At 46.5% G+C, this 24,824-nt stretch overlaps 1 protein-coding gene across 2 annotated transcripts in view; it reads left to right on the top strand.

Annotated features, from left to right (window-relative positions):
- Positions 1 to 12,146, top strand: part of Echdc3 (enoyl-CoA hydratase domain containing 3) — a 20,528-nt gene extending 8,382 nt beyond the window's left edge. For both annotated transcript variants that reach the window (XM_021155965.2, XM_021155964.2), the window contains exons 4-5: positions 5,118 to 5,318; positions 11,311 to 12,146. In XM_021155965.2, coding sequence (XP_021011624.1) covers positions 5,118 to 5,318; positions 11,311 to 11,622 — 513 coding nt within the window. In that variant the 3' untranslated portion in view covers positions 11,623 to 12,146. The remainder of the gene's footprint in view (positions 1 to 5,117; positions 5,319 to 11,310) is intronic.
- Positions 12,147 to 24,824: the final 12,678 nt, after the last annotated feature.

The following is a 24,824-nucleotide window of genomic DNA, read 5'->3' as shown; positions in this document are numbered from 1 at the left end:
GAGTTCCAGGACAGCCATACAGAGAAACCCTGTCTCGAAAAACCAACCCCCCCAACCCCCCCCCAAAAAAAAGACTTAGGATGTTGTCTGTCTTAGGAACAGGGTCTCAAAGAGTAGCTCAGGCTGGCCCTAACGTTGTTATAGAGCCAAGGCTGGTATTGTCCTGATCCTACTGCCTCCACCACACAGGCACTGGGATTATAAGCGTGCATCACTTGCCTGACAATACAAACAAAAGACCTGGATCTTTTGTTTCATACATTAGCAATGTTGGCACGGTATCTGATTCTCTTGCTTTGCCAAGGCTTGATGCTTTCAGAGCTATTTTCCCCCAGGGAGGAGCTTGCCTAGTAGAGTGTCTATCCATAAAGCAGCTATTTTTTTTTATCATTCCACTCTGATATCTCGATGAACAGAGACCTGAACAGGTTAGCAGAGGACTGCATGGGAGTCTGGGCTTCCTCAGAATGCAAAGGCCAGGTTTCTTGGAAGTTTCTAGTCCATCCATTCATGCCTCTGGCTCCTCAGACAATCCCCACTGTACACATAGGGCTTAGTCCTAGAAGTCTAACAAGAATACAAGGCTACTGGCTTCTTCTAAAGATTTCTTATTATTTTTAATATGTGTATGTGTATGGAGGGGCATACCCACATGAGTACAGGAGCCCACAGAAAAGTAGAGGCATTGAATCCTCTAGAAGTGGAGTTAGGGGCAGTTGTGAGCTATCCAGCATGGGTGCTGGGAACCAAACTCTAGAAAGGCAACTCAAGCTCTTACACCCGGAGCCATTGCTCTAAGCTGCTCTTTAGCACTGACTCTGGGAAACTCAAATTGTCTTGGACAAATGTGAACACCAGGAAGTTGTGTAAAATCTACGTCCCAGTGTGATCAGGGAGCAGACTAGAACAGAATGAGCTACATTTTATTTTATGTGTAGGAGTGTTTTGTTTTCATGTGGGTAAGTGCACCATGTGTGTGCAATGCCTGAGGTGGTCAGAAGAGAGTGTCCGTACTTGTGGAACTATATTACAGATGGTTGTGAGCCACCATGGGTGCTGGGGACTGAACCTGGATCCTCCGCAAGAGCAGCAAGTGCTCTTAACTGCACATCTATCGCTCCTGCCCCACCCCAACTGTTTTGAAGGAATGTGCCAATGACCTAAGGACCTCCCAAAAGACCCCACGCTCACTGGTTCAAATCACCTCTCGATGACATCACCCTGAGATAAATCTTTACATGGACTTTTGGAGAGCATCCACCCAACCATAGTAATCATTTACTTTAAAACATTGTGTAATTTATTATTAATTCTCATTTTTATATCTGTGTGTGTGTGTGTGTGTGTTCATGGTGTATGTACGCACTCACCCCATGACACACACATGGAAGTCAGCAGACAGCTCTGTAAAATCATATCCCTCCTTCCTCCTTTATATGGGTATTGAATTCAAGTCACCAAGCTTGCGTGGGAGTGCTTTGCCCACCAAGTGAACTCACTAACTGCACATTTGAATGATTTCGAGTTTTTTTTTTTTTTTCACTGTAAAGATTTGGTGAGTAGGCTTGACTATAGAACTCTTTACTTGTTTAAGAGTTCTTACAAGTAGGATCCCTGAATCAATGGTATAAAAAAAACAGTATTCAAAATGAAGGAAAACCTTTTTGTCTTTGCAACCAGACTTCAGACAGTGTGTGAGTTCTTCCTCTCTTTACTGCAGTTCTCTGCAGGAATGAGACCCACCAGTAACCTGCCCCCCCCCACTACCTTCCATGGCGGGCAGAAACCAATTACATTCACAAATGATACTGTGTGTGTTTATACACATGTACATTTTTCTGGGAAGACATTAGTTAACAATGTCAAAATCTCAAAAGATGACCACACCCAAAAGAGAGAAATCTACTATCAAATATTATGGAGTCCCCTTAAATCCGCAACAGATATGTATTCTTTGATGAGGAGGATGGGCTTGGAGAAGGCATAGATAGATACTTTTATAGTTCAGCCAACAACAGAGTGTCCTCCACAAACATTAACAGTAAAATCTACATTACACCGAGATGCATAGTGTATCGATGGGACAGCCTGCCCCACTCACGCATGCAGATGGTAAAGCCCAGTTGAAAACCTCCTAGCAGGGCTGAAGAGATGGCTCAGTGGTTAAGAGCACCGACTGCTCTTCCAGAGGTCCTGAGTTCAATTCCCAGCAACCACATGGTGGCTCACAACCATCTGTGATGGGATCTGATGCCCCCTTCTGGTGTATCTGAAGAAAGCAATGGTGAATACATTTAAAAAAAAAAAAAAAAAAGCAAAGAAAACTTCCCAGGTGGAGTTGTATACAGGACATCAAGCTCTATAAACTTGGCTATATCTTAAAGATGGTAAAGCCAGCTCACACCTACAAAATAGACCATAAATTCTGTGCCACACCTAAGAGGTGCCAGAGAGTTGGTAAAGCCTAAAACCTGCTCCACATCAGGTCCCAGATGCATAGGGAAGAAAGCCTACTCTACACCTAGACTAACAATATATAAATGGCACAGCCAGCTCTATACCTAGGCTACGTGATAGGCAGATCTTATACAAGATTAGATTAACAATAGACAGGTAGACATGAGCTGTATGAGATGAGGCCTGCAGTGTACCGTGGCATACAGTCTTCCAGGAAACTTTTGTGAATAAGTAGACGGAATACACGCTACAGTGACTGTCTTTAAAGTGTGTATTCATAAACTCTTAGGTGGCCTAGGCAGGGATATTACAAATGCACTACTCCCTGAGCTGCAGAGTAAGTTCGGAGGCCAGCTTGGGCAACACAGTGAGAACTTGTCCCAAAATATAACAGAAGGAGGGCTGGGGATGTGATTCAGTGATATGCTGGGGGTCCTGGGTGCACACCAATCCAAAATATAAAGCAGCGATCCATGAGGCAGCAGCGTGGCGGCCTATCATTGAGCGTTGTGCACTGACATCACAATCCTGCTACGTGTTCACAATACTTGCAGTAGCACTTCCTCTCAGTCAACACTATAATGTTAGGGTGGGTAGTCACTTGGATGGTTGGAATTATCAGTCTCATCGTAATATACATTTACATATACACTTACATATACAGACACATATATACACACACAAATGGGTGTGTGCACATGCACGTGTGTGTATGGATGTATAAGTGTGTGTGGGTGTGTGTACACATTCATGTTTGTAGAGGCCAAAGGACAGCCTAGGTGCCATCCTCATAGTCTCTCACTGGCCTGGAGCTCCTCCATTAGGATAGACTATCTGGCTAGTAATGCCAAGGACCCTCCCTAGTGCTGGAGTTGTAAGTATGGACCCCATGCCAGGCTCTCTCTCTCTCTCTCTCTCTCACTTTCTCTCTCTCTCTCTTTCTCTCTCTCTCTGTGTATGTGTGTGTGTGTGTGTGTGTGTGTGTCTTTCTGTCTGTCTGTCTCTATGTCTGTCTCTCTCTGTCTGTGTGTGTGTGTCTTTCTGTTTGTCTGTCTGCCTGTCTCTATGTCTCTGTGTGTGTGTATGTGTCCTTCTGTCTGTCTGTCTCTGTGTCTGTCTCTCTCTCTGTCTGTGTGTGTGTGTATGTGTGTCTTTCTGTCTGTCTCTCTCTCTCTCTCTCTCTCTGTCTCCCTCTCTCTCTCCCTCTGTGTGTGTGTATGTGTGTCTTTCTGTCTGTCTTTCTGTCTCTCTATGTCTCTCTCTCTCTGTATGTGTGTCTGTCTGTCTGTTTGTCTCTATGTCTGTCTCTCTCTGTCTCTCTGTGTGTGTCTTTCTGTTTGTCTGTCTGTTTCTATGTCTCTCTCTCTCTCTCTCTCTGTGTGTGTGTGTGTCTATGTGTCTTTCTGTCTGTCTGTCTCTATATCTGTCTCTCTCTGTCTCTGTCTCTGTGTGTGTGTGTGTGTGTCTTTCTGTCTGTCTATCTCTCTCTCTCTGTCCCCCTCTCCCTCTCCCTCTCCCTCTCCCTCTCTCTCTGTGTATGTGTGTGTGTTTCACTAGGGGATCAAACAGAGGGCCACACACTGTAAGGCAAGCACATAGCTCGTGAGCTACCTCCCCAATCTTTCATAATCTTATAAGGCCACCATCATGGATACAGTTTGTACCTGACCGAAAACATCCTTGCGCAGGGCCTGACTGCATAATTGGCTATGGGGGAGCGGAGCTGACAAATATCAAGTGTTTATGAATATAAAAGACAAGTTTCCCAGGCAAAGCTCTTCAAGTCTGTGAAGGTCGTTTTTCTTTCAATTGCTGCCTTGGGGAAAAGCCCAGATGTAGCCCTATCTCCCCTCCCAACTTGCCAAGGTTCAAAGAGCAATAATTTAGAAATCGAAGTTGCCATGGCAACACAATCTGTTTGGAGTGTCATGAAAAAATAAGCTTCAAATACAAGTTTGCACTCTGGCCCTCCGTGGGGGGGGGGCACAAGTACAGGGGGGGCACAAGTACAGGGGGGGCACAAGTACAGGGGGGGCACAAGTACGTGGGGGGGTCACAAGTATGTGCCTTTGTCTCTCCTCTCCGTGCCAAGGGCTCTGGTTCAAGAATTTTGCTTATTTTTATGACAGCGGGGTGTCTCCCCTCCCCATTTAATGGAACTGAGAGAGTTTGCTATGCAGCGTGGTAATTTGAGAAGTAATTACTAGGGAAATTGCCTTCGAGTCCCCTTCCCACCTTAATTTTCCAAGGAAGCACCAATGCCAATTTCAGACTTTTAACAGAAAGGTTGTCCCGAGATGCAGAGAACTGACAGTTGTAAAGGAGTTCCCACAGTTCTCCAGCGAGGCGCTGGGGAGGCAGGAGCCGGCTGCTTAAACTCCGCTCCCACCCACTTGCCATCATGTTCTGGCCCTAGGTAAATGACTCACCCCCGCCCCCATGTCCTTATTCCTTAATAGGGTCTTTCCTCATGGGAACCAGTTGTGAACCGGACTCCACAGTCTGCTTCATGGAAGATATAATGCAAATTGGTGGTTTTATGCTTAGATTCTAATGAGCTAATTCATGAGAAAGGTGTTCTGAGAAGTCAGTCAGGTCATGTGACAGTCGGTGGGCCCCTCATGCTGCCTGGAAGTGAAGTGGCTGTATCCGTCCCGCAGGTCATGATGCTGATCCGGAACCACCCGGTCCCCATCCTCGCCATGGTCAATGGCTTGGCCACAGCTGCAGGCTGCCAGCTCGTGGCCAGCTGTGATATTGCTGTGGCAAGTGACAAGGCTTCTTTTGCAACTCCTGGAGTGAATGTTGGACTTTTCTGCTCCACCCCTGCGGTCGCCCTGGGGAGAGCAGTGCCCAGAAAGGTAATTGAACTGCCCTTCCGTGCTCATGGGTTCCAGATTTAGCTTGGGAAAAGTACCTCTGTGGGGGTGGGGGGAGATGCTTGCCAAACAAGCATGAGGACCTGAGTTCAATCCCCAGAACCTACATAAAAAGCCAGGTGTAGTGGTGCACTCCTGCAATCCTGACGCTGGGAAGGCAGACATAGCCGGATACCTGGAGCTGGCTGGCTGGCCAGGCAAGGCTACTCAGTGAATCTAGGCCAGTGAGAGATCCTGTTCCCCCTCCCCCTCCCCCATACAAACAAGATACATAGCACCTGAGAAACAATACCAGAAATTAGCCTCTGGCTTACACACTCACACTCACACACCAACCACAGTACCTTCCATCTTCTATATTGGACATTCTGCCCAAAACCACTAGTGTCCTTCCGTGCTGGGGAGAGCAGCACTCACTGCCTGTTCCTCTGTAGCATCAAACAGCACGTGTCAACCTGTGAACTCGTCATATCTCAATCTTACAAGCCCCTCACTATGACAGTTTAGGTTTTTCCTTTTCAGAAAAGCATAGCCTTTGTGTAATCTCATTTGAAAATGCAATTGGAACAGTTTTGTTCCACTAAATGGCTGCCCAGGAGACACAGTGCACAGCGTGCTGACACAGCGCCAGTGTCAAGGGGCTGAGGCTGAATCTCTGGCTAGTGATTTCTTGACAACCATTCTCATTCCAGAAAGGATTTAAAGTGTCTGATTTACAGTGCTGGGCTTACAGTGGTTAGACCAGAACTAGCCTGTCCATACTATGGAACTCTGCACAAGGAGCAGCTGTGTGTCGGAGCTGTCTTGTCATTACTAATGACAGTCAAGTCTGTTTCCCCTTGTAAAGCTGTCTTCCTTCCAAAACCTCACAGAATAGCGTTTAGTGGGCATCCATGAAGCGGAAAACCACAGTGTCTGTTCTGGGAGGAAGGCATCCTGTTCTCAGTGGGAAATCTGGAAACGAAGGTGCAGACCTATATATGCAGCGAGCAAGGAGTGAACAGCTTCCTAGAACAGACTATCTGGTCTTGAAACAACTGCTAAACTTAACAGTAGCTCACAGGCCTGAGGCAAGAAAGAAGTGAGACCTGAAGGGAAACCAGCAGTAGAGCCAAGGAGTGCCTGGGAGAATTTTGCCCTTCCCCAGGTCCTCCTGGTTAGTTTTGGCAGAAACGGGTGCACCTATGGAGATACTGCAGTTAACTACAAGCCAGTATGCTGACACCAGGCTGGAAGTGGGCTGCAAGCTGCAAGAGGTGAGGGTTTGCTCAAGCACCTTTCAAAGGGGAGGGGCTTGCTTATTATTTTAGATAGATATTTGCCTTAAGTGCAGCCATGTTTAGTGAATATTTCTTATATCATTGCCCGGACTTCAAGTCAAAATAGATTACAAATCTCCTGTGATAATCAAGGACTGTCTTGTAACTGCAGATAAAACCGTAAAGCCTTTCATAGCAGGAAGTTGCCATACTGGTTCATCCTCTTTCCAACACATGACTTGCTGGAAGGTTCCATGGTAAAGGCATTTAAGTCCTATTGACAGGGTAAAACATAGCGAGCCTTCTAAATTAAGGCTTATCAGAATTCCTAGAAACTTCATACTGTCACACTTTACAATTGTTTTTGAAAAGAAAGAGGAGAAATGTAACCAAAATATCCCTTGAATTCCATGGAAGCCCAGTTCTCGGAACCACATTGCATAATCTGCACAGTGTGACAGATGAAGGGGCAAGGGCATCGTGAGAACCAGAATCACTTTTTCCCTGCCAAAGAACGTTTTGTCAGGAAGCAGGCCTTCTCAAACGACGAGCAAAACAGTCTGTCCTGGGGGTGGGGAGGGCAGCTCCATCAGCAAATTCCAGCTGCACAAGCAGGAGGCCTTGAGTCCCATCTGCAGAGCACACTCATCAAAGCCAGGCCTTGCGGTGCACACTTGTCATCTCAGAGCTGGGGAGGCCAAAACGGGAGGATCCCTGAAGCTCAGGGACCAGCCAGTCTAAGCAATCAGCAACTTCTACCCACTGAAAGACATCCTGTAGATGCCTTTCAAAAAACAAGGTAGACAGCTCCTGGCAAACAACACCCAAGGTTGACTTCTGACCTCTAAATACACGTGCACCCGTGCACCCAGTCCAGTATGCGTATGCACACACGAGAGCGCGCGCGCGCGCGCACACACACACACACACACACACACACTCAGAATTACAGTTTCTCTTCGTGTTCTGGCCCCCCAGAAGAAGACCAAACTCAGGCACACACTGTGAACATCCCATTGCATCTGCTGGTGACAGGTCCCTGTGTTTATCCGCAGAGACGCAGGCAGGTGCTTTTGCAAACTGTCCGGGATGGAAGTCTCAGTCCTTTCCTTCTTAGGTGTTAGGACAGCATGCGTTGGGCTCTACTTCCCTCTGCTGGACACTCTAGGAAAATGTTCTGCTGTGCTGGGCAAAAGTCATGGAGTTGAGCTGACTGTGTCAAGGCATGATTATTCATCTTATTTTTAAAGTCGTTCCCTATTTTCTTGAATTCAACCATCTTTTCAACCATTCAACAATCTTCATTGTGTCATATAAAATCCCTGCCTCCTCCAGATGTTCTCTTCCCCAGGCCGGGCTGACCATGCACGGCTAAGAGCCAGCACATCAGGCATCCCATAAGTATATCAGTAAGTATTCCAGGAAAGCTAGAGACAACTCGAGTCTCCTTCCCAACACCAGTCCCTTCACCACGGGGAAAATCCTCGCTTCCGCTTACCTACCCACTTACCTACCGACTTGGCTGTGTGCTTGCACACCCTTATCTCCCACAAGTCTAACTCAGAGTTCGACCCTCACCCATACCACAACTCCCACAGAGACTTGGACACGGCTCATATCAACGATTTAACAGTGAGTTGTGTGCCCAACATAATTTAGAAAATGCAGCTTAAAAGCAGCCATGCATGCTAGCAACTTTCCTAGTTTCCTGGTGAGAAGAGGGCAGTGATCTGGTGTGTGTCACCTGTGCACACCTGGTGGGTGTGTCTGTCACCTGTGCACACCTGGTGGGTGTACACCGTATCCTACCCTCCCCCACTCATTCCTCTTTCTCCCTGCATCTCCTCAAGCTGCAGTCCACAGTCTCAAGAAGACAGACACCATTGCTACAGCCTGAATGTGTTGTTCCCTGAGTTCATATGTTGCAGTGCAATCATCAAAGTGACAGCTGTTGGAGGTGGGGCCTTGGGATGTGATGTTGGGTCAAGGGTAGAGCCTCATGATGGGACTAGAGTCTGTGGGAAAGGGGTGTCAGGTCCCATGTGAGGACACAGTGATATGTCAGTCTCTGAACCCGGAGTCAGCTTTCTCCCCGGACACTAAGTCTGCTGATGCCTTGAACCTGGGCTTCCCAACCTCCAGAGCATGAGATCTTCCTGCTTCTCAGCCACACAGTTTATGGCATTTTGTTCTTACAGTCTGGATAAACCAAGGCAAGGGGCCCACCCAAAAGATAAACAGAGAGGCCCCAGGATGCTGCAGCACACAACCATCACATCTGTGTGGTCCCCTCTGCTTTGCTGATCCACTCAGGTGCTGTGAAGCCTTGAAGCCAGTGTCAGAGTCACAGAAGCATCCAGTGGGAGTGAGGGTGTTAATATTAGTCACTCCACTCACTGGCATCTACCGAGAACTCCGTTATCTCGGATTAATCTGTTATCTGGAATAATCACCAGGGCGTGGAGAATGCAGGTGCCCATTCGTCCGTCCAGAGGGTGGATCAGACTCTGAAGGGTCAGTTGGTTTGACTCTGGTGTCTGCCTCCAAACCTCTCCTTTCTAGAAGATTGTCTGACAGCCAGGTTAAGTCACAGCCTCAAATCTTAATTGTCATTTTGGATTAATGTCCCCCTAGAGTAAAGAACTACTGCCTTACCAACTTCTTAGGGTGACCAAAGAGGTGCCGCCCTGAATGCAGCATGAGCCCATTAGCAGAGAGGTGAGGGTATCTTTTCTTCTAGTTCATCTGAAGATCCTGTAAATCACAGTGTAAAAACGTAGGCACTAAGATATGACAGTGCTGATTAGCTGGGAAAACAACCTGCCTTTTCCTTACTGAATGTCACCCTCTAACCTCATGCTGTAAAAACATGTGGCTCCAGTAGGCAGAAAGGGAAACTGAGGCCTAGAGAGGGGATGAGCTTGGCAGGATGGCTTAGGATCCCAAAGGCAGGGGTAGAATGCCTTCTGGCCTTTGATCTTGTCCCACACAAGTCATCCTTGAGCATGCGGTATTGATCTCATGAATACTTTCTTGGTCTTCTGGGCTGAAGGGAGAGAATCCAGGATTGTAGGCACAGATGCTTATTGGAGAAATGTATCCTGCTGCTGGTCTAATATTTTATCCTCAAACTTGTGGAGAAGAGCAACATACCAGAGTGCTCTAGGCTAACCTCTTCTACCCTTGTGTTGTAATCCCTACGAGGCCCTGAGTCCTCTTCTCCCCACCTTGTGTCCATCCCAGTGCATCAGCAGTCAGCCCCCTGCCTTCCACCAGCTTTTTCTCTGTTCTCTTGGTTCTTTGCCTCAGCAGCTAAGACTTCTGGGACATGTGCAGGGTCACTGTGGTGTCTGTTGTGCTGTTTTGTATGAGGTAGGGAATGTAGAGATCAGAACCTGACTGCAGCCCAGAGGCAAAGCAGAGATCCCAGAACAAAGGTTCTCAAGGGAGCCAGACAGGAAAGGCTTCTCTCAGCAGCATGTGGTACCAAGACTGAACATCCAAGAGAAGGGCAGATGGAAAGACTGCACCTTTCATTACAGCAGCTGTAAGGTGCTTTGTGCTGCACTCTGCTTGCCTTCCTAGGCTCATTCATTCCTTCATTCATTCATAAATAAGGAAGGTTGTCTGCATTGTGCAAGGAAGTCTCCTAGTGCTAGGGATGAGGAAGAGGACGTGCACCCAAACCCCTCCCTTGTGGGAGTTACATGCCAGCAAATGCAACCAACACATAAGCGTGTGCACTGTACAGTATACCAAATGGGGAAATGCAGAAAGGATGGCCATGTAACCGGAAATGAGAATTTTAAGATGGCAGCAGTGAAGGGCCTCCTTGAAAAGGTGACAAACAGGGAGCTAATGCCTTGAGGGAAAAACATTCCAGGCAGAGGGGGAAACGAGTGTGTGGACCCTGGAGTGAGAAAGAACACACTTGGTGTCTGAGAATGGCCACCAGGATCTGCAGAGATGGAGAGGAAGCACCCTTGCTCTGTGTCCCTGTGCACCCCTCTTGTTCACATAGGCTTGAAGCTGTAGATGCTGACGTTTTAGGGTCATTAAATGGGGTTCATCGTGTGGCAAGCTGTAGAATCCAGGGGAGGGGAGAACTTGCGCCCCATCTTCCTGCAAGCTTAGCATCGGGGAAAGGGCCTGAGAGGGCAGCAGTTTTCCTCCTTGCCTTATCCTGCCTACTTGAGCATCACAGTCACGCCAGGCTCTGCATCTGGGCCCTGAAGACATTTAAGTCTCTTCATGTCCCTAGAATAGAATACTCTTTGGGGGTCCTGCTGAGGAAGTAGCACCCATGGACTTGTGTTCCTGTGGAAAATGCCCCCCCGTACCATTCGCAGGAGGTTTTGAGCCTTTCCCAGCGGGATCCATGGTGGTCCCTGTCAGAGGGGCTGCCTTTCTGAATGTGGCCTTTAAGGGATACATGGACTCCCCAGGACTACCAGGGCCTACTGATCAAATCTGTGCAGCACCAAGAGGACTCAGGGCGAGACCCCACCTGTTCTTGGATTCTTGTCTTTTCTTGGGTCTTGGAATGATCTGGTTGTCTCCCTGGCAGGGAGTTGGGGTGTTGACAACATCAAGGGGTGACAGATACCTAAGCTGAGGCATGCAAGTCTAGAGAGTGACTGTCTCAGTACAGCTGGGGGCTGAGGAAGCCTTGGGTATGAAGAGCGCTTGACTGATTCCACCTGTCCCTTCCTCAGGTGGCCCTGGAGATGCTCTTTACTGGGGAGCCCATTTCTGCCCAGGAGGCCTTGCACCATGGCCTCATCAGCAAAGTGGTACCAGAGGAACAGCTGGAGGCAGAGACCATGAGAATAGCAAAGAAGATTGCCTCTTTGAGCCGCTCTGTGGTGGCGCTGGGCAAGACCACCTTTTACAAACAGCTGCCACAAGACCTTAGAACTGCCTACTTCCTCGCCTCCCAGGCCATGGTAGACAACCTGGCCCTGCAGGATGGGCAGGAAGGAATTGAAGCCTTCATCCAGAAGAGAAAGCCCATCTGGTCACACTGAGCCCGCATGAGGAGTGCTGAGTTAATGGTCAGCCCTAGCTGACCCTCAGCCCTCCCATCTCCTCCTCTCAACCCATCCATATACTGCCACCTCTTGGTTGTAAGAGAACATTGCCAGCCTTTCTAACTTGGATGTTGGTTTCTCAGTGTGTGATCTGTATTGAATGCCATGGTTCTGTGGGAAATGAATACAGGGGAGGAAATGACTTGCTAGGTCAGTGGGCAAGTTAATATGCACTGGGGTGTGCAGGCTGTGACAGAAACCCCAGTACCCAACGGAGCCTGAAGTGAGGTGCTGCCCATACAGAGGACAGTCAAGTGAAGCGTGAAGGAAGGGTGCCACCCCCATGCTCCTGCAGTGTCCTTCAGGCGCAGTCTGTTCTGGTTGTTCATGGCAAGTTGAACAGTTCAAATCTCCATGAGATCATCTCCCCACTGAAAAACTTCTTGATTCGACCAGGAAATCATCACACCTGTAGCCTAGGAATAATCTTATGTGATTTGAATAAATTAAATATTTATAGAGCTGGGACGTTTCATTTCTAACCCACCGCAAGCTAAGAAAAGAGAGAATATTCTCTTTGAATGAGAATGTCCACTCTGATGGGCACATAGCAAGGGCCTTGCCCTCACTACTAAACCAGAGGATAAAAGCTGCCCAGAACAAGGCAAGGACCCAGAGCAGACCCCATCCGATGAGAGTCACTCCCTCAGGACACATTTCAGAACTGTGCGCAGCTTCTGGTAGGAAACCCAGACTAAACTTATATTTAGACCTAGTCATATTTTTTGGCTTCTGGTCTAATGCAGTCCAAAAAGTGTTCAAAATTTCTGTGTCTATAAACTTGACCATAAATCAATATCCATCTATCGTCCTTCTATCCATCTATCCACCTAACTCTGTCTCTATCTCTCCCTTCCTTCCCCTCCTTTCTTTTGAGTGCTAAAATTTGAACCCAGAGCCTCATGTACACAAGTACTCTGACACTGAGCTAGACCCCAGTCCTGGTTTTTAGTCAACTTTTGTCACCTAAGAGTAGAATAGAACAAGGCCTAATGTCATACCCCTGTAATCACACCTACTGCGTAATCTGAGGCAGGAGGATCACACATTCAAGATTGGACTGCTTAATTTAGCAAGACTCTATCTCAAAACAAATAAAAAATTAAAAGGCAAAGATGTAGCTTGGTGGTGAAAACTAGTCTAGAATGTATTAGGTCTGGGGTTTTATCCCCAGCACTAGAAAGAGAAGGATGGTGAGGGAGAGGAGAAAGGAACAAAGGAGAGAGACCGACACAGAGATTCATATGGTCTAGCCTGTGCTTATTACTCTAATTGCTGGGGTAAAGGTGGCTCATGGCGTGGGCATCCGCAGCTATTATTGTCACAGGCTTCTCTTGGGGTGGGGACTTGTTTCCTTCTCTGTGCTTTAGATGGCAATCATGGTAAGATTGCCTCATGTGCAGAAACCATCGGAGCCACCATCTCCTGCAGCCCCAGAATATGCCAAGTTCTCATGAGGCCTCAGCGGGGTCAAAGGAGTCTGCACCACAGAGATCATTATCTCAGGTGAGTCTCTGAGGCCGGGACAAACCGTGGGGCTGGAGTGTGTGAGGATCCCAACATGTCTGCCTGCGACAGCCACTGTTTTCCATCCCCCGGCTGTACTGCCCCGTGGGAAATGTTCCAGATCATTAGACCAAAAATCCAGAAAGGAAAATGTTTAGTTCCCAATGCGTGCACTTGCTCTCTTGGGGAGCTCGGTTGCCTAGTGTTAGTCTGAATTCATTACCAGAGGCTGAGCACAGTGTGGAACTGTGTCAGCAGGAAATTGCTCTGATCGTGTGGGAGACGCGCTGTGCCTCACTGTGCTCCTAAGTGTCCCCAGGGGTGCTCTGAGCCCAGCCTGACCTCAAGGACAAATGATTGTCCTACTCCACAGTACTGTCTTCAAACAAGAGAGTGGACAGGAGACCCTGGGTCTGTTAGCCAGCAGGACGCAGGCACAGATTTTACTAGTAGGCAATGGGCAGCTGGCTGACATTCTTAGTTAGATTGCAAGGACTCATTAGGGTAGTTAGTCCAAAAGAAATGGACCACTCACTGTCTGTTCATCTTTGGTGCCCACACTGAGAAAATTCCACCCAGGTGGGTGCTGGATCATACTGAAGAGAGATGAGGGGTAGGAGACATCATCTAGGCTCCTGAGAGGCTCAGCTCACAGAGCCTTCTCACACATTTGACAAATGAAAGAAATGCTCCATTCCGTATGCATGAGCCCTGCTCCCTCAGCTCACGAGCTCCCCAGCCTGGGAGCTGATGTGCAATTGATGACTAGCTATAAATACCAGTCATCACTGGGGCAGAAAATAATCCAGCAAGAAATGTGCCACCAACACCGCCTGCCCCCCACCCCAGCATCAGATAATCTAGCCCAAGGCTAACATATTCTCGGTTTATTTGTATCTGTTTCCTTTTACCAGGATGCTGAATGAAACTTCCTGATAACCACACAGGATGACTGTTTCTGAAAAGACTATTTTATTTATCTTTCCCTCAGCACCATTTACCTCTGGGGAGCTGAGCTGAGCCCAGCAGACCACACCCTAGAAGCCAGTGCCTATCAAGTTAGTAGGAAGGGGCATTTGATTCTCCTAGCCCTGAGAGAGGTATTGTTCAAAGGCTGGCTTGGTCCCTGAGAAATAGAAACAGGCCACATGACAAAAGGCCAGAGACTTTGGGAAAGCCTAAAGCCATCCCAGGCAGCCTTAGAGTTCATTGTTCTCCCTCATGCTATGTATGAGGCTTAGAGAAGTCAAGGTATGCCCTTGGAGCAGCCAGTATGTGGTTTTGAATCTGTATGAATGCGAGGGTTATGTTCCCAATTGCTAGACTATATACTTCCCAAAATATCCAAAGACTGATACCCAGCCTGCAGCTAGATCTGTGATGTGCTCCAAAGAGACCAAAATTAAGTGGCAGGGCAAAGGGAACACTGCTCTTCAACGGAGGTCTGAGGAGAAGCATCCATTTGGTCACCAAGAACACTGACTGGATGCTGGTCAGTTGCGTGGGCACATGTAAGGGAGGCAGCCTCCATCACCGACGTTTCCCTTCCTATAAATGTGCCACCGCTGCTGGCATGAATCCTGCATGCAGGAAACCAAGACAAGAGGATTAAGAATTCCAAGCCAGGTTGTGCTGTACAACAAGGCCCTGTCTGTGGAGGGAAGACAGGAGGAGAAAAGGAAGAAACCATGGCTGTCATGCCTCTGCTTGTCCACCCTGGATTCTGCAAGACCAATGAGCTTCTTCTTTGCCACTGCAGAACTTAAGAACTAGACTCTGAGCAGTGGCAAACAGTGGGAATGTGACCCCTCTGAGACCCAGGTCCACTCACAGAGATTAGCGTTTAGGTCACACCACAGTCTCTGAAAATGTCAGTGGTCAAGTGGACCCCATATAAAGCTGGAATCCATCAGACTCAATCATTCTCCTTGATTCTGTCTCTAGGTTCCCAGAAGCCCTTCTGTTATTCAGTCCACTTCCTTCTCTCTCATTTTTCTGAAATCCCATTACACTAAGACACGTGTGGCAAGTGTGGCTAAAGCTTCAACTGTAAAAGTGCAGATGCCACAGCTTCACACCAGGCCAACTGAGGGGGAAAAGTGCAGATGCCACAGCTTCACACCAGGCCAACTGAGCTCAGGGAAAGTTTTGATTTCTGCTTGCTCCAAAAATATTTCTTACAGGATTTCCAGATGATTCTACCACACACTAAAGTTTGTGACTGCCTACCCTGGGGTGAAGGCTGCGAGTCAAGTCCTCCCGGAAATACCTGCATTTAAGAAGTTGAAGCAGGGTCCAGCAAGATTCTTACCAAACAGGGCACTTGCCCTCTAACCTGTCCAGCTAAGTTTGATCCCCAGAATACACATGCTGGAATTTACAGAACAGACTCCCACAAGCTGACCTTTGGCCCCCATAATACTCCATGGCATGTGTGTGTGTATGTGAGTGTGTGTGTGTGTGTGCACACACACAAGTAAACAAGTAAATGTAAAACTTGAAGCAATGTGGTAATCATGATGAAATCATGGGCAGTTTCGACTGGTCTGGAAAGAGTGAAGAGCAACCCAAGGGAGCCCAGGACCCTCTTAAAATCCTCACAGATGCTAAGACCACTAAACATCAGATTATACTCACTGCCATACTTTACACTTATATTTAGAAGAAAGTATAGGCTTAGATTTTTTTAAACCTACTTTTAATAAGGGTTCTCAAATGTGTTGACAGCCCCCACCCCATCTAGCACATAGTCCAAAAGTAGGGGGGAAAAGATAAAAATTGAACAAGGAGATGTGGGCCTGTTTAGAAGGAATTTTATAGGGAGATTTCAATTTCCATTTGTCTGGCTAGTAGCAGTCTAGTTCAGTTGTGTCAGGATAGCAAACACAAATCAGCAGAGTGGCATGATCCAGCAGAAACTGCTAGGCCTCCACCAAGTCAGCATGAGCCAGCGGAAGCAACAAGGACCAGCCAGCCAGGACACCAGAAGTTCTCTGCCGTACCTCTCTCAACAAAGGAAAGATCAGCAGAGACAAAGACAAAGCATTGCAAAACTAGCTATGTAAGCACTTAGCCACAGTCCCTTGGGTCCTATTTATACTTTCTCCAAACATCATGTGTTCCCCCCACCCCCCATGGGTCTTGCCTCAGCAAAACACCACTTGAGTCTGTATCATCTGACATATCCAAAAACTTCCGCTTTAAGAAAGCATTGAACAGTTTGATTTTCAAATAATGTCATGATTACTTGGCAATCAAATATATTGACATCTTAAACTCTATTATTGAAATTGATTTTTATTTTGTGAATATTTAAGAAAATGTCAAATTTTCATCTTGTAAAGATTTTTCTTTTATCATTTGAGGCTTAAAGGTTCATTTTTTTTTCTGTGTGTGTGTATCAATTCTGCTTTGCCAAAACAAGCCCAAACTCACACGCATGTGCACACATATACACACACAATCACAAGTACACAAGCTCATGATATAATGGATACATGATCATGGAAACAAGAGGACAACCTTAGGCATTGTCCTTAAGAGTTATTCACCTTGTGCTTTGAGGCAGAGTTTCTCACTAGGACCCAGGGTTTGCAAATTTGGCAAGAGTAATTAACCAGCAAGCTCTAATAAAGATCTACTTGGCTGGGTGGTGGTGGCCCACGCCTTTAATCACAGCACTTGGGAGGCAGAGGCAGGCAGGCCTGGTCTACAAAGTGACTAATGTCAGTCACTTGCCAATCTGATGTCTTCTTGGCTGCTTCTGCTCCATCAGCCTGTCCTCAGACCTCAGGGTGAACTTCCCTTGGCCGTGTGCTCCTGGTCTATCTTGTCTAATGGCGACCCCCCCCATCTCCTCCCTGTGGCCTCTCTTAAGACCCCTTACTCAATTTTAAGTCTGCCTTCCTATCCATTCTACCCAGTCATTTTTGACCAAACATTATTTTGACCAAACATTATTGACCAAACAGGAATTAATGGGAAGCATTCTTTATAGCACATACAAGATAATCCCAACAGAGAAATTCTTTCTCAAACAAAAAGGGTAGAAGGTGCCTGAAACCAACTCTAAAGCTGTTCTCTGGCCTCCACATGTAGATCATGCACACATGTATTCATACCCACATATATATACATGTGGAGAGAGAGAGAGAGAGAGATTGAGAGACTCAGCTGGAGCTGCAGTCTCATTTGAGGTTTGAAAAAGGAAGGGATCTCTTCTAATCTCCTGTGACTATGGGTGCAAACTAAGCTGGGTATAGTGAATACCTATGACCTCTGCAATTGCGAGGCCAAGGCTGGTGAATCTCTGACTTTGAGGCCAGCTTGGTCTACAAAGTGAGTTTCAGGACAGCCAGGGCTACACAGAGAAACCTTGTCAAAAAAACAAAAACAAAACAAAAACAAAAGCAAACTACCAAGCTAAGGGTTTCTTTCTTTCTTCCTTCCTTCCTTCCTTCCTTCCTTCCTTCCTTCCTTCCTTTCTTTCTTTCTTTCTTTCTTTCTTTCTTTCATTCTTTCTTTCTTTCCTTCTTTTTTTTTGGTTTTTCGAGACAGGGTTTCTCTATATAGCCCTGGCTGTCCTGGAACTCACTCTGAAGACCAGGCTGGCCTCGAACTCAGAAATCCACCTGCCTCTGCCTCCCAAGTGCTGGGATTAAAGGCGTGCGCCACCACTGCCCAGCTGAGGGTCTGTGTCTTGCTGGGTGTTGACCACGTGTGGCTATCTACAGATGGTGATTGGCAGTATGGAAGTTTGCTGCATTGAAGAGTTTTCTAGCAAGATGGATGCTTACAGTTTTGTGTAACATGAGACATGCATGAAATCACATATATCCCGTCACCTTTGCCATATTCTATCAGTTCGAAGCAGGGCACATGGAGAACACAGCACGAGAGATGGTTACAGGAACTTGGGATCATGGGTCTGTCCTCCACAGAGGGAATGTAATTTCTCTCAGGTTTTGACTATGAACATCTTGCACAGAGGACAACTGAATGTAAAATCTTCCCCATGACTATAGCAGAATGAGGTGAGAATCTAGGTGTGACCGCGCTACCCTGTGTCTCTGTGTCTTCTTATATGAGGTGACACATCCTTGTTGAAGTCATTGTGAATCGAGTCTTCTTTACATTCATAGTAAAGCATTCTCCATTACATGTTTCTGGACGGGATAACAAAACCCCAGATAACTAAGGAACCCAAGGTAGATGCCCTCAGATGCAGATGTACCTGTGTGCTGAGTCCAGAGAACTCCATCCAGAGAACCAGAAGTTTCATGAAGGAGGCTGTCAGCATGAGTGTGGACCAGGAAGATGTGCACCAAGGGTAAAGGCAGCAGAGGTATGAAGGGACATTGGAGGGTTAGGTATGCGATGTCTTCTAAAGGAGGCCATGGTGTGTGTGTGTGTGTGTGTGTGTGTGTGTGTGTGTGTGTGTGTGTGACTGTGTGTGTGTGTGACTGTGAGTGTGTGAGTGTTTGTGAGTGTATGAGTGTGTGTGAGTATATGTGTGTTTAAGTATGAGTGTGTGGGCATGAGTGGGTATGAGTGCATATGTGTGAGTGTGTAGATGTGTATGTGTAAGTGTGTAAGAGTGTGTATGAGCATGTAAATGCATGTGTGAGTGTGTGAGAGAATGAGTGTATGTGTATAAATGTGAGTGTGTGTGAGTGTGTGTGAGTGTGTGTGTGTGTGAATGTCTCTGTGTATTTGTGTGTGAGTGTGTGTGAGTGTGTGTGAGTGTGTATGTTAGGTCAGAGTCAGGTTCCCAGGGTAAAAAGCTATGAAGTTTAAACTATTCCTGCTAAGCAGCAGGAAGTCATGTAAGATTACTAATTGAGAAATGGGCTCAAAATATAGAAATTCTAACCTTTTGGGGTTTTGATGGTTTGTAGAAATTCATTTTAAATTTATAATTTGGTGAAACCCCAGTCAATGGCATGTGCAATCTTCTACTCCAGATTTCCATTGAACTGCATTTGAACAGCAAGCTGCTTGTCCACTGCTCCATAGGAGCCCTGGGCTTTTAGGATAAGGGACCTACCTTAATGTGAAACTTACACCGTGCACTGGACACAAGCAAGCCGTCAGAACAAAACAGACAATGGGTAGCTAGAACTTTCAAAACGCTCCTTTAGTAATATCTTATGCATCTTTCAGTCATCCTCAGAGGTGTTTGTCACAGGGTCTGTCAGTGCTAAAAATTTGTCTGTATGTGCCTTCCATGCCAGACATTTGGTCAACGGCTGACAAAGAATTCTATCTCCGAGAGAAGGGATGCTTTTTCTCAACACAGCAGACAGAAGGTCTGTGGCTTCATAATTTATAAATGAGGGGGAAGTTTAATCAGGTACAGTACACACATCTGGAATCCTAGCCCTTGAAAGCTGAGGCATGAAGGTCATAAGTTCAAGACCAACTTGGGCTGAATATCAGGCTCAAGCCACCCTGGTGTACACTGGGAGACCTTGCTTCAAAGATTCAGGGGTTGAAAGTGGGGGGAGCGTGAGCAGAGCCACGAGATCGCAACCCTGCACAAAGAACATTTTTAGCAACTCCTGTTTACATCACTTTTCTTGCTACTGTGCGAAAATATCTAAAAAGAAACAACTTTAAAAATAAGGGCCTTCTTTTGTCTTACAGTTCAGAGGGACACACTCCAGTAAAGCAGGGGACAAATGACAGCAGGACCCTGAGGTAATCAGTCCCAGGAAGTAGGACCAACTGAAAAAAAACAAAACAACAACAACAACAAAAAAACCAGGCTTACCCTGAGTGACCCTCCTCTTCCATCAAGGCTCCACCTCATAAAGGTTTCACAGCCTCCCAGACAGAGCCAAGTGTCCAAACACATGAGCCTATGGGGCCATTTCACATGGAAATCATGACTCCCCCAAGTGAAAGCTAAGACCTGCCCACAGTCCCGTCCAGATCATCAGCCATGCATCCCTGAACCTAGCGAGGAGACCTGTTTGTTTCTGCGATATTGCCTGGCTGCATGTGCGCGCGCACACACACACACACACACAGATCCCTCAGTCGGTATGGCCCTCAGGAGTCGTGTAAGTCAAGAAGCTAAGTCATACTTGGCAATCAATAAACAACTCCTCCTTGGCAAAAGGAAAAAAAAAAAAAAGAAAAGAAAAAAGAAAAAGAAAAAAAAAAACAAAAACAAAACCACACAAACAAAAAAAGCCGATTTTCACCACAGAAGGCATGATGCCATGAAGCAATGGGGCTAGCTATAAAGTGAGCCTTGTGGGCAATGAGAACAGAGAAACACGGAAGAATCCACTTGGCTCGTTACTGAGCAAGGTACAGTATCCCTATAAAGCTTTCAAACTGGGCTATCACACACAGACCTCTCTGTCACTAACGTAGAGATCTAGTCTCTGTTGGCACCCAATACAGGATCCTCTGACGGGGGCTGGAGCGGTCTCCTCCCCTCAAAAATAAATAAATGAAAACCACCGGGGAAGCCACCATTAACGTTACAGGCTTTCTGGGGCGGGTTAAGTGGTGCTGAGAAGGCAGTACAGGTGTGCTGTCCCCAGCTCCCTCCAGAGTCCCCGGGAGAAGAAATTCATGAGCTACTACATTTCCACTCCCTTCCTTGGCATTTATTGGCTTTTTGATGAATGTTAGAGCAATTTTTCTGTCAACAGCTCCTCATTAGGGGCCTGGCGGTGTTCACTCCGACCATTATTTTGCTCAATATCAGGCCTGGTCACTGCCAGGAGAAGAGGTCCCACTTAGAAGCCATCCATCTTCATGGCAGCAGAGGCTCCAATAATCCACTTCCCACCCCTGCTGAGGGATACCCCTGGGGCATACACAGGGAATTGAGACAAACAGCCAGAATCGCACAGCACATCGTCCTGCACCGAGCCTCCCTTCCTTTTTTTTTTTTTTTTTTTTTTTCTTTTTTTTTTTTTTTTTTTTTTTTTTTTTGGGGGGGGGGTGTCTCGAGACAGGGTTTCTCTGTGTAGCCCTGGCTGTCCTGGAACTCACTTTGTAGACCAGGCTGGCCTTGAATTCAGAAATCCGTCTGCCTCTGCCTCCCAAGTGCTGGGATTAAAGGCGTGCGCCACCACGCCCGGCAAGCCTCCCTTCTTTAAGGGCTGATTTCAGCCCTGATACTGTTTTTTTTTAAAATAAATTATGGGGAACTTGGTGGTGAAATAATTCCACGGGAGGGATGATATGATGTTATAGGAGGTGGGAAATCCGAGTTGGGGAAGTCTAAAGAACTATCAGGCACTGGGAGAGAGTGCCCGGTGACCTTAATAAGCTGTTCACTTCAGCCTCAACTGCACACTGCCTTGCATCGCTGTGGCGTGGAAAAGCATTCGGAGGCCTTCCTGGCACTTCTGCCGTTCGAAAGTATCAATATCTGCTTGCCTCCTCCACCACCCCTGCCAGCAGGCACAGGAACCTGATCTGGACTAGCATCCTCAAAAATGTTTTCTGTGAACAATTCCAAACACATAGAAAAACAGAGAGACTGTAAAAACAAAACAAAGCAAAAAGACACAGATGTGTCACCACATTTTAGCAATAATCATATTTATAGCTGCTTTTCCTCTTCCTTCCACCTACTCCTCCCATACCCAAGACTTTCGTAAAGCAAGCCCAGACCACATTTTAATTCTTTATTAGAGGTTACTAATGTCTGACCAGCCCTCAAGCACAGTTTATCACTAGATGCCCCTCTGAGGACACAGTATCCTCAAAGAAGCAATTTGGCCAAGGATCTTAGAATAATACCTTCTCTACAGGGAATCAGCCAGGGTACCAAGAGATGAACTTCCTTGCTAGGGTACTTGTTAGAGTAACAGAAAGTCTTGCTGGAAGAACTCCCTATGTCGGGGTAACTGCAGTTTCAATGCAGCATTTGTCATGGCCCCAAAGTCTAGGAGGTACTACAAGCATATAGCAGCCAAAGCCAGGACATAAGATGTCTCATAAAGCATGAGGCCAAAGAGGTAGCTTGCACACCACACAGGACTCATTCAGACAGGTGCAATGGTCTAAATCCAAAAGTAACTCCACTTAGAAAGTGTAATTTATAATATGCTCGCATGGCTTTACTACACACAGAGTATGCTGGAAAGGTAACTGTGTAAGCTGGGAAGTCATTCATTTCATTGTTATTGTTTAGAACTTTACCAAGAGTCATTTACCATCTGGAAAACTGCATCCCACACGTGGTGTGTTTTACAGTATTCAGGTCTCTGCTCGTCTGAGCGGACAGCTTTCATCATCTCCACTTTACAGAGATTCTACATGGAGCTGGGAGCACCTGAGGAGCCCATTGGTCTTCACAGGAGATGCGAAGTCATTTCTACATAGAGACCTGTCGTTCTGGTCTACATCTTAGGCATTACACAGCACCGCATGGTGTAGAGTTCCAGGCTCTCTTGAATAAATTATTTCACAAACACCAAGCATTGTTTATCTGCTTGCTATCTCACATTGCCTAGTAACCCAAGCTTATTTTTTAAATTAATTTATTTATTTTACATCCTGACTACAGTTTCCCTTCCCTCCTCTCTTCTCAGTCCTTCTCCATCTCCACCCCACCCCCTCCATTTCTCTTCAGAAAAGGGGAGGCCTCCCATGGATATTTAACCAGCCTTGGCATATCAAGTTGCAGTAGAACTGGGCGCATCTTCTCCTATTGAGGCTAGGCAAGGTGACCCAGGAGTGGGAAAGGGTCCCAAAGGCAAGCAACAGAGTCAAAGACAGTCCCTGCTCCCACTGTGAGGAGTCCCACATGAGGACCAAGCTACACAACTGTTACATATGTCCAGAGTGCCTAGGTCAGACCCCTGCATGCTCTCTAGTTGGTGGTTCAGTCTCTGTGAGCCCCTATGGGTCCAGGTTAGTTAATTCTGTAGGTTTCCTTCTTGTGTCCTCTGGCTTCCTCAATCATTTCTCCCTCCCCCCTCTTCCTCCAGACTCCCCAAGTTCCATCCAGTGTTTGGCTCTGGGTCTCTGCATCTGTTTCCATCAATTGCTGGATGAAGTCTCTCTGATGACATTAACCTATGCTTTGAAAGGACACTCCTTTCAATTTCAGAGACATAGAAATGTGGGAACTGGGAGACTAACTTTAGGGTAAGAGAGAAGTTACAGGAAGTGTGTGTGTGGACAGCCAGAAAGAAGAAAACTCAAGCAGCAGATGGGAAACACGCATCTAACACTGTGCACTCCCCAGACCCTAGTAAAATACAATAACGCTCTATGGTGAACAGCTTGAGAAAACACACTTGAGGGACTCTAAATAGTGCATGGGGAAAAGACACACGGAAGATGCTCACATCTGGATTCCCAACACATGGCCCAGACAAATCATTCCATGGTGACAAGGAGTCAATCACAGAGGCCCTTACAGCTGAGAACAGTCTTACATTAAAAGAAAGCAATTTGGAAAAACCCAAACTATTGTAGTAGAGGAAAAAAATATAGTAGCCAGAGAGATGCTTCAGCTAGTAAAAGTGCCTGTGTGTTGACTTGCCCCAGAACCTGTGTGAAAAAGCCAGATGTAGTGAACTGCCTCTGTAATCCCAACACTCATGAAGGAGATGGGAGGCAGAGACAGGTGAATTATCCAATGCTCGCAGACCTGATTGCCTGGCATACACAGCACAGCAGACACAAGAGAGACCTTCTCAACAGGGTAGAGGAGGAGAGCTGACTCCTAAGAGCTGTCCTCCGACTTCCACATGCTCTGTGGCACACACCTGCCCTCATTCCTATATATACATCACACACAATACTAATAAATAAGAGTAATTGTAAAACCAATAGCCAGCTGCTGGAGGAATGGCTCAGCAGTTAAGAGCATGGCTAATCTTCCAAAGGTCACAGATTTCCAACTCCCATATGGCAGCTGACAATCACCTGTACCTCAAGTTCCAGGGGATCAGATACCTTCTTCCTGGCATCGTGGGCACTGCATGCACATGGCACATAGACATACTTATAGGCAAAACACATAGAATAAAAATACATAGATATTTCTAAAATGTAATAATTACCTCATGGTACTCTGAGAAAAAGCTGTATTCACAAAACAAGAACAAGTGGTTATACATATATGTGTGCACAAACATGTATATGCATTTAACACATGATTGTTTGACTTAACAATTTTCGGACTTTATATGGTGTGATACCAATACACATTCAGCAGAAATGGTTTCATCTCTCCCAGGACGTACAGTAAGATTCTGCCATGGCATCCTGGATGGCAACAGCAAGGCAGTTCCCAGTTGACCTTGTTAATTGACAATGACACATTGCCTGAGCTATGATGTTTGATAGGCAAAGTAGACTAGAAATACTTTTAACCAAGAATATTTTCAATTTAGGGTGGGTTCATTGATACATACTAAGGAACATCTAAATGTATATGTATTCATGTGTGTGCAGGTATATATGTACTTGTGTGAATGTGAGCATGTGGACATATATGCACGTTCACATGTAGATACCTGAAGACAATCTAAAGTGTCATTCAGGAGCATTGTCTGCCTTATTTTGAGACCTGGGCTCTCACTGGTCTGGAACTCACCACCACATGAGCTGGAGTGGCTGGCCAGAGAGCCCCGAGGGATCTTCACTGG

This window comes from Mus caroli, chromosome 2 (assembly GCF_900094665.2).
Source record: "Mus caroli chromosome 2, CAROLI_EIJ_v1.1, whole genome shotgun sequence".
Lineage (NCBI taxonomy): Eukaryota > Metazoa > Chordata > Mammalia > Rodentia > Muridae > Mus > Mus caroli.
This window is presented reverse-complemented; position numbering and strand designations above follow the sequence as displayed.